General features: G+C 36.6%; 1 protein-coding gene across 1 annotated transcript in view; it reads right to left on the minus strand.

The window, feature by feature from the left end:
- The window catches only part of LOC134816452 (uncharacterized), a 33,670-nt gene extending 27,391 nt beyond the window's left edge, over window positions 1–6,279 (minus strand). The window contains exon 1 of the mRNA XM_063825294.1: window positions 6,137–6,279. Within this exon, the coding sequence (XP_063681364.1) occupies window positions 6,137–6,247 (111 nt within the window). The 5' untranslated portion in view covers window positions 6,248–6,279. The remainder of the gene's footprint in view (window positions 1–6,136) is intronic.
- Between the last annotated feature and the right edge of the window lie 4,849 nt (window positions 6,280–11,128).

Raw genomic sequence — 11,128 nt, forward strand, 5'->3', positions numbered from 1 at the left:
GGTAACTAGTGGTAACTAGAGGTAACTAGTGGTAACTAGTGGTAACTAGTGGTAACTAGTGGTAACTAGAGGTAACTAGTGGTAACTAGTGGTAACTAGTGGTAACTAGAGGTAAATACCCCGCGGTATATATAGTCGTATGAGGAGCTCACATTAAAAACTCGTATTTAATAACAGGGCTTCCCTCCAATATACAAACACGTGACAGGTAACTCCACCCTCATCAACAGTAATCACGTCAAATATGGTCTTACAGCTTTGGGATTACATTTCACAGTGTGAAGACACTAAGCTAACAACTATTAAACTATTGCTCTTGTAATATGACGTAGTAACCATTAAACTGGTCCTGGTATTGCTATTACTTTGAACACCTTACTAACAATATGTGTACACTGACAGGAACAGAAAATGTGTTGGTTATTTCTTGTGTAGAGAATAGAGATGTACTATGGCTTGGAATTACGTGCAGTATTTTTAGAAAATTTAGACCAACCTACCTTGAAAGAGAAAATGACTGATTGTAAAATAAGATATTTCATTATAAGTTTTAATAAGAATGATGTGTACTAGTTCTCCCCTATTTTTATTTTACTTTATTGTCCCTGTCACAGTGGGCCACCATGCTATAATAGAGGAAAATTGAGTTCTTTTAAAAGTAATTTAGTAAGTTTTGTATTGCAGTAGAAAATCTTGGCTATTAGATGCAAAAAACCATAATTGAATTGATTAAATATGGCTTTCCGCCGCACGCGTCGGTCGTTCGGCGATTTTACGAAATTTTTTTGACTGCCAATTTTTTCACCTTTTGGCAGTCATAATTGGCACCCATCATTTTATTACTAAAATTTGCTAAAAAACACCGTAGATTGACTTCCTAATTAAGGTGAAAGTACTCTCGTTGCTTTCAATTCAAGCAAAAAAAAAAAACCATGTAATCTATCATTTAAGCTGAAGTTTTTGGCACGCACATCAATTTTAGGGCCTCATTTTTTTTGACTAATTTTTGAGCTTAAATTTGAGCCAAAAATAGTTTTAGATGCCTCAGTTGCCCCACTAATGCATGGTACCATCTGAAAGCTCAGACGATTCTCTAAACAATGTATAAAGATTCAGAACTGGTTCTGGGGTTTTTTGGGCGTTTTCCAGAAAAAATTCCAAAGTTTGAAAAAAGGGCCCAAAATTTATGGAAATTTTTAGACTTTCATTGCTGCTGATTTTGAAAAAAATTATTTTTTCTCAACCAAACCCCATTATGAACCATCTTCTTTCCTTGGCTCGCAATGTGTGCCTGGTGCCATGAGGTTTATGGGGTACTAAAATGTGGTCTGTTTTGAAATATCATCAAAAAATGCTATTTTTCCTGGAATGTTACTGGTATTTTCTGACAATTTCCAGAAATTTCTGGCTTTCGCGGCCCATTTCATTCAGTTTCAATTTGACATAACTTTGTACGATCATATTTGTTTTTTTTTCATAAATCAAAACTAAAAATATCAATAGCCTCAGGACTATCAATTTCAAAACATTCTAAACCACATTCAACGATTATCTTTAGCAAAAAAACTCGAATGGATGCCTCTAGACCTACATTTCAGCCATGAAAAATTTTCTATGGAATGACCAAAAAATTTTTTTCTGTGACTTATAAAGGACCAATCTTTGTATAAAAATCAATATTCAACTTGATTTGATAGTAAAAAAATAATGGTTTTGAAATGACTAAATTGATCACTGATGTCCTTTTATGGATGACCCCCTATTCTGGCCCACTGTGCCTGTTTCCTTATTATACTTATACATCTTGTTATATAAGTACATGTCATGCTCGTGCACTTTTAGTTATTCACCCTTCCAATTTCTGCAAAGAACAGTAATTTGACACTTTTAACATTATGCTGCTTAATGAATCTATTGTCTTACCAATAGTCATTAGTCAATACTATAATTTATAGAAAGTTATATTTATACCTCAATATCAACTGTACAGTGTACTTTCACACTTCACAGCACCATTGCAAAGAGTTAACCAGTCAGCTACCTTACAATCTGTACTGATATTTAGCAATAGTATATTATAGTGACAACTGACTATTATATAATATATACGTACTGTTACTACAGAAGTCACAATCTACTATACTACTTTTAAACGTCTGTACTAACTACCCCGGCTCTTTCTTGGAACTACTATGTAATTATCCCAATAATATCCCGCACACACACACACACACAGCGCACGTGTTCTAATATCGTGGTCAATGTTTCTGAGAACCAATCAGTTACACGGTACAGTAACAATAGTTAACTGTGTTTGCGGTAGTATTATATATGGGTGTTGTGTGTACTTGATATTTCAACATTTCACCCTCTGTATATTATAATACTACAGGATACTGTCTACTATGTAATTGTAGTCTCGCTCCGGGGAAAGGTATGCAACTTTAAACACTTTCTCTTTTAACACGTCTAATCTTGTTTGTGTGACTCTGTCGGACTCTGTGGCATGTTTAGCAGAGAAACTAACACACGTTTAGTGAACCAGTACACTGGGCACTATATGAGAGAGCTATCAGATAATAGTACTGTTATACTTTAATATAGCAGTACTAGGTTCAGCTGCCTTTGTTATCTGCATTCTGCAGAGTTTTACAAATTACTTGTGCACGAAACAGAGAAAGAGAGAGTCAGAGTCAGAGAGACGGATCTAGATAGAGAGCGCTGTTATTATGATACAGCATACAGGCCACAGTGCAGTAGTGCAGTAGTGCAGTAGTGCAGTAGTGCTGTGGTACATACAATACACCCTCTCGCTCTCCCTCCCTCCCTCCCAATGTTATTATACAGGCACACAGATAGTTAGTTTCTCCTATTGGCACGCTATGTTGTGTACACTCACAACAATAGCGGAGACTGAAGAGTATGACAATACGAGCAGCTAGCTCTGGTACCCGCTCTCGGTATAATAAACGTTAATCTCTGGTGACACACGTGACCAGATCTACTATAGTACACTATTGTTATGTTGTACATAATTGGTACTCAGCGTAGAGCCAGCCAGCAGCCAGCACGCAGTAGCAACTAAGCTTTAATCAATGGTATTTAGGGAGGAATTATATTATATCTGTATTATATAATATAGGTTGCCCGCACAGTGCAAGCAGCAGCACAATAAAATATGTGACATATTCAATTATATGTAAACGTTATGAGATGTACCAATCACGTATTATATATGTGCGCGTTCATTACTCCTTCATCAAATTTCTCTCTCTTTCTCCTCGTATATATTATATACGGTGCGTGTGTATAGAATGCCATTCGTATGTCTGAGCTGCTTTCATAATATGTGTCTTGCTGTATAATGCTGCATATTATTATTGTTATCAGTCTCAGTATTACAACATGTGGTGGGTTACAAAGAGAACAAAAGAGAACACATGCTCGGTGTGTGGTGTGTGTGTGTGTGAGATATAATGTATTATAATTATATCTCTCTAGAGTCTAGACGCTGGTTCAATGTCTTAAAGCAGCTTGATCATTATTTAATGACGAACAGAGAGGGAGAGAGAGAGAGATTATATATAGTATATATTATGTGCGGTATTGGATAGTGGATACATCCTCTCTCTCTCTCTCCCTCTCTCGCTTTTAATAACATCACAGGTCACATGACACATAATTCCTTCGTCAATGGGCTAGACAATGGACGATAGAAGGCAATGTCTGGAGAGAGAAACGCATCATAAAGCAAGCAACTCTACAGTCTCCTTCTCTTCTGTAACGTGTCTCTACAGCTAACACAGCTGCACTACCAGTGAACATGTTCGTGCTTGTCACACTAACCTCCCCTCCCGCACATGTTTCTAATTTATAACCACAGAGCTGATGACGTTTCTCTAATTAGTGAGAAATACACACAATGTGTGCAATGTGTGCAACTCCCTCTCTCTCTCTCGATATTACTCACGGTTAACAGTTAATGCAGTACAATATCACGTGACTATTCTCACGTAACTACAGCTCTACGGTGTCAGTCTGCTCAACACCACCAGTCTCTCTCTCTCTCTCTCTCTCTCTCTCTCTCTCTCTCTCTCTCTCTCTCTCTCTCTCTCTCTCTCTCTCTCTCTCTCTCTCTCTCTCTCTCTCTCTCTCTCTCTCTCTCTCTCTCTCTTTCTTTCTCTCTCTCTCTCTCTCTCTCTCTTTCTCCAGTGCACAAGTGGTGTGTTATAGAACTGTAGCACGTATAGACCTGACAGCTTATTAATAATGTACACTCGCTGAGAGCGGGCTATCATATCGTGTGTATATATATATATATTTATAAAGGTGATAATATTACTATTACATGAGATATGTCACGTGGGTATATTACTGTTCCATGAAATATATCACGTGATAATGATACTATTACATGATAATATATCATTACAGTATAATAATATTATTATGTTATATATCCGACCCAACCACACGAATTATTACACCCGACTGGACACGCTGTACTAGCGCGGAGTAGTTTGTTGTAAGGATTTGCAGCTGTACGCGAGACTACATTCAAAGAAGTGATGGGTGGTTTCCTACACCAACCTCTCTCTCTCTCTCTCTCTCTAGGTCGGATACTGGTACACGTGACTTTTTATTTACTGTTATATACACTTCTCCCTTATAATATACTTCTGAGCTGCACTAGGAAAAGCCATTATAAATTTGATTACACTGATGTATGATATATAAAGCCGGGTATAATATATGGTTAACGTATATATAATATTATATATATTAACGTATACATAATATATATATGTACCGTACCCAGGAAATCATGCCATATATGGAATGCACCAGGAAGACTACCTAGCAGGAGGATGAGGCTTATTTGCCCTTATATGGGCAAAACAAATAATAATAGGCATCATTCGGGGAGGCAGCAGCTCGGACGGTGGTGCAAGAGAAGGCCAACATCCGGCTACGCCACTAGCACCAGACATACTATTTAGACAGCCGGCTCTACAACCGGGAAGTACCGGCTAGGTGGTGTTGTGTGAGCGGGTAGTGTTGTGTACATTGTTGTAATTCTTGGTTGGGTCAGTGTGACTAGGGGAGCAGTTTTAAGAGAATGAAATTAGGAGATTCAAGAGAATTGAGACAACAATTGAGATTAGATGAAAAGATATGGTGTCTGTATTTTAATGACCGGTTAAGAATGTGAATTGAGGAATTGGACCGTGAACTGTGAGTAGACTGGTATGCAGTGGCTCTGACACTCTCGCTGGTTACACTCGCAAGTCGTACTGGCTACACTCGCACTGGCTACGATACTCTCGCACATCTGTGATTCCGGAGATACATATATCCTAAAAATGCGACATTTGTGCAAGGAGTTATGCAAAGGCTTCAGTCTGCCCGTGACAAGTAGCAGAATTATTTTCGGACATTTGAATTGGTGCCAAATTCCTCAGTAAGGCGTTTCATCAGGTCTATTAATGGAAAAACGGCCATGCAACTTAATAATACTTTAACGTTCATATAGTATATATGATACGAGAGAGCAAATCTAAGAAAAAAATTTGACTCAAATATTTAAGGAATTGAAACCTTAGTACCGTACTACAGACTGCACCAGGAACACAATTTTCACTGTCTATATTTTACTTGTTTTAGATCCACTTCACAAATTTACCTGTTATTCATATAATACTGTTTAATCAAAGCGGACTTAAAACTGGGATATAATCCACTCAAGTAACATGGCACCATGTTATGTGACTTAAAATAGCTTTTTAAACATGTGTTGTCTTCTATTTTTTAACTAAATAATAGACTTGTCTACGAGTCTGCATTAGAGTCAAATGACCACTAGGCACCATGTCACTAACATTCTCATGCGTTGCAACTATGGCCCTTTCTAGTTACGCCCTAATTTAAGTCCTGATTCTTAGGGTTTCGTTAAAAGGATGCATATTTTAATCTTGTGTTTCGGAACTTATAGGCTGAGAATTTTGCACTTTTAGACAAGCTTCGGTAGAAGAATTACTAAATTTAAATAACAATTTGTAAACTTAAATGATCATGTAATCGAGTATTGAAGAAGTTTAAAACAGCACCAACTATTTAACAAGAAAACAGTACTCACTCTGACAAGTTGCTGGAGTGGCCAGGTGTAGGTGAGTGGGGGTCCTCCCACTGGTGAGAGCAGGGTAAGTGTCTTCTTCCCTGTCCCACCATCTCTCGTACCCTCACCCATATCAAAACATAATTATCCCTTTCTGTAATAAGTGGTTAGTAAATATATGTCAAAGTCTGTGAGATGTGTAATATGTCAGCTGTAAGTAAATAAATATCAGTAAAATTGAATTAATGTATATAATTGTTCATAGACACTGTATTTTGCCTGATGTAAAAAAGAACAGGGAACAAGGAATTAGGTATGAATAAATTAAAATGTGAATGGAGATTTGTTGCCTTCACATTCATGTTATGTTCAGCATTTTGTCGACAAAATCACTTCAGCTTAGTTTAATTCAAATCAAGCAAAATTAATATTGTTATTGTTTCTGAATAACCAAATTTCTATGACTACACCTAGTTATTGTGAAGAAAAATATTCGATGATAACATCTGGACTAGAGGCAGAAATGTATCATTTTAAATGTCTTTTATAATGGACTCTTTATTTTGATAGTTCAGTACTTATTTCACTTTGCAAAGCTACCAACAGTTGAGGGGTTTATAGCATTCAAGGTAGAGGTGCAGGTGGTTTCAAAATTTGAAAAAATGCACACAAGTGATTTTTGCATAAAAGCCATATCCAATATTGCTGACAGAAAAACAAGGACTGAAATCAACTAAGTTTAGTGAAATAACAGTTTCTTCTAAATCTCTTATTTCTGAAATTTTCTATTGGTCATTTGTATCAAGTCAAAATTTACAAGTTTGTAAACATACTAAGGAAAAATGCTGCGCTATCGGTAAAAACTGAATTACTCCTCCAGATCACTTGCCTTGTCATTTTGCAAGGTATTCCCTTACCCTGGGAAAACCTTATTTTAATCTTTCTTTTTAATTTAGCCCTTTTGGGCTCAGCAAGCCTTAGATAATGACTGATCCTGTGATTGATAACCGTGAAAAGGAACAAGCCCTTGTATTTAAGCTTCAAATATCAAAAGGTTCCAGGTTCCAGTGCAGCCCAGTCATATACGCCCAACCCCTGTGATAAGCTAAGGACTATGTTGGGCCTATATAATCCCCAATCCTACATGTGCTTGCAGGATCTCCCCTGTAAATCAGCCTAATGATTGGGAAACCACGATTTAGGGTTAATGGAGAGCCCTGCCAACAGATAAGCAATCTTGCAACATGTAAAAACCTTTTACATACAGTAACATTTCAGGGTGTACTGTAATCCTTAAATTATTCTATACACTTTTCTTTAAATTTGTACTGAACGCGACCCTTCCTAATCCATGATCTTTTATTCAGAGCCGCCTTCCAGGGCCGATGGCATAGACTATGAACTGAAGCGGAATCTAACAAGATTCAGGATATTTAAGCAAGATTTCTCCTAGGGCTAAGATACGGTTTTTTGTAGTCACTTAACAGTTCCCAAATATTATATGCACCAATCGACTGTTGATTCTATCGATGTTTACGATAAGGAAAACAAAATTTTCGATTTAGTCCTGACAAAGATTTACTCATAAAATTAGGTTATGCAGCAGAGCTCTTTCAAACTGCTGGCTGTAAAGATGTTACCACTTAGAAAATAATAATCTTTTAGCTTGTGTGTTGATAACTGTTGCTCTCTTATCAGTAGAATCGTTTAATTACACTGCGCTCACCGTGTAGCCTGTAATACAAGTTAAGTACTCATGGACGAATTGGAAATAATTAGAACGTTTTGTCACTCGTTCTTGTATGTGTGACTGAAGCCTACGAGGACTTCACTATTTGGATAACAAAACATGAAAGAAGCCTCAACCTGTGATGATCAGAATTTTCAGCAGAACAAGTTTAAAAACCAAGCAAACATCTAAAAGTTATGTCAAGTTTGTTGACAGTGTGTATACAAAGAACGAAGATATATTGTCAGAAGAAGCTGTCAAAATGAATGAAGATGTGGAGGAGTTTAAGAGCTCTCTTATTCGTTCACAAAATCGGTTATCAACTGCAGAGTGAACTTCTGAGGGCAAATCAAAAGCAGTTGGAATCTGTTCAAGACACAGTCAAATCACCGTTCAGGTAAACTGTACAAGGCTGAAATCAGGCCATACAGTAAAAGCGTTTCAAGGACCCGCCGGAAAACTGCACTGACAAACAGGGCTTGAAAAAGGCAGTTCAGAGTGCGGTATCAAGGAGACCGCAGTAAAAAATGTTGTTTGTGTTTTGGTTTAAATGGAGAACGGATGATGAAAAACTATCCGATAAGTAGACGAAAACTGTTTGAACAGATCGACGTGAAACCACGTATGAAGCCTGTCAGGATTGGAAGAGATCAGCCGACAAGACCAGACCTATCAAAATATCGTCAACCCAATTCCTATAATGTCCACGAGATATTATTGAAATCGAAAGAAAACCCTGAGACGGCGTCAGCACTCACAAAACAGTTTACATTTCTCCAGATCGTCACCTGAAGAGCAACCAACAACATCTGCTCGTTTGGAGATGAAAGAGAAGGCAAAGAAGGACTTGAAGAGACGATATATATCAGAAAGTGGTTTATTATTTGTTGTGAGGAAAAGATATAAAGAACGATATGGTAATATGAAGGTGTTTCTATTTTATTGTGTACCTTAACGGGTGAGACTCTAAAAAATGATATTATATAAGACCGTTGACGAGCTAACTCGGCACGCGTCTAGTAGTTTTTAAACCTTAAATAATGTTACTATTTTTAAAAGTTTTTTGTGTGAAATAAAGTACTTTGATTCTTAATTTTTATGAGACCACCAGTTTATATATTTTTAAAAAAAACTTATGCTCCAGAGGAAGAGAGAAAGTTTTTTTTGGAGAGCGCTCAGACTGGGCACCGTATTGTGTAAATATTTAAGTATAGTTTATGCAATATCTTTGTCGCATAGAGCGGGTATAACTACAATGTTTCGTTTCGTTTCGTTTCGTGTCAACGGGACATCAATTCCTGCAGGGATCAATTGGGTAGATTGGAATTAGATAAGATTTAAATTGAAAATGCTAGTGTATTATTATATATGGAATCCATAGGAAAAGCATTTTAGATGTAAGAGTATATCATGCCCAAGCTCATTTCAACAAAGCTCTTGGATCTCCAATTAGTATGAACATTACCTGTAAGAGGAAGAAGAAAAAAACTTTATGTAACAAAACGATTAGTAAAACAAAGATTTTCGTCTAAAAAATTGAAGTTGATCATAAAACCTTTACACCGATAGTTCTATCAGTGCAGGTGGAATGGTAACAGGGAAAAGAATAGAGATGCGGACGACCTTTTCAAGAAACTTGCCAATAAGCTATCCAATCTAGCCGACGATATATAGTGGGGCAGCGACATTTATCAGAAAAGGAGGGACAATTTATCTTTGAGAATTGTACGGTCATCGATTTCAAGAGAAAAAATAGTAAAAGTGATATGAAGAGAGCAATTTAGCCTGTTTATTAAATTTTCGATGGATTTTGTTATATCGAGAAAATGAAACTCCAGTTCAGGATGAAGTAGGATTAGGACACCTCTAAAGTAAAGTAAAGTAAAAATGATGACATTACATCATCCTCTACATCAAATGCATATATTATTTTCGGTTACAATAACATATAACTTAAGAACTCAATAATCTATTATATACATTTTTTAATAAATTGTAAATATCATCTACTCGCATATTAAAACCGTTAATTCTACCCTCAGACTATCAAATACTTTTAAAGCTTTCTAAATTTAAATCTAATTAACGAAAACGTGTAAATGAATTAATATTGTTCATATTCGTCCCTCGGTTTAAGAACTTCTCAATTTTTGATAATTCTTATTAAATACTTGCGCAGCTAATTCGCTTAAATAGCCACAATTTAACAAAAATCAAATATTGGAATTAAACGTAACGCAATAATTTGTTAATTTGTTAATGTGCACTCTGCGAGTGAAATTGCATTGGAGAGCGTCGTTGAGCTTCGCGCGCCGTTCGCATTATCATGCTTACTTCGCTTCGATATCGTACGTTGATTCACAATGTTAATTCTTTGCATCTTGCCGATCAGCATAATGATTGCGAGAAGCATTATTGGATGCGCGGCGCGGCCCGGTAGTGCATCGCGCTACAATATCGTACGTAGCAAAGCTAAAAGCTGAAAAAATGGCATCGTCAATTAACAAAACTATTACAAAAAAATAGTGGTTTGTTATCATATTTCTTTTTTTCAAACATCAAAATGAACTGATCCGCTTAATAAAATTGCACATTTTACATTTGCTTAAATACTTTTACGCATTTTTAAACAAAATTTTCAACTGTCTTACCTGGCGGCTGGCTTAGTGACGTCGGGCTTTTCTGTTTATAAACAAAATGGAAGAGCGGTAGAATGACAGCAGCTGAATTAATTGACGATGTCAATTCATGGCAGCTCGGCGCGGCACAGTAGCGCATCTCGCTACAACAGCTGAACAACCGCCAGTAAATATTAAGTAATACGTGTAATTGGAGGATGTGGCCGCATGGACGCGCCGCGCAAACTATCATTCTTGCTTCGCAGAGCAACGATCTGGAAGGTTTGACATTGTTAATTAATATGCGCACGCTTTGCTGATTCCAAAACACTCACCTAACATAATTAACAAAGTTTAAACGTTTTCCTGCAATATTTTGCTTGAGTGACAGGCTACTAAACACAAAAAAGTAAACACTAATTTGATTGTTTAGGGTTCGGATAAGGGTTTTAGATTGTTATTATGTATTAAGGTTATGGTTAGCTTCGGGGTTGTCGTCCGGGGTTAATGTTTCGTGTAATGTTATGGAGAGTGAATTAGTAAAAGTTTTATGGATTTTGTTTTACTTAAACTTCGTTTTACTTACTTACTTCAATGAAACGAAAAGTTTTATTTTACATTCCTTTAATCATAAATAAAATAAGAGCTTAAACCACGAATTAGTTA

This window comes from Bolinopsis microptera, chromosome 6, assembly GCF_026151205.1.
Source record: "Bolinopsis microptera isolate Bmic1 chromosome 6, MBARI_Bmic_1.0, whole genome shotgun sequence".
NCBI lineage: Eukaryota > Metazoa > Ctenophora > Tentaculata > Lobata > Bolinopsidae > Bolinopsis > Bolinopsis microptera.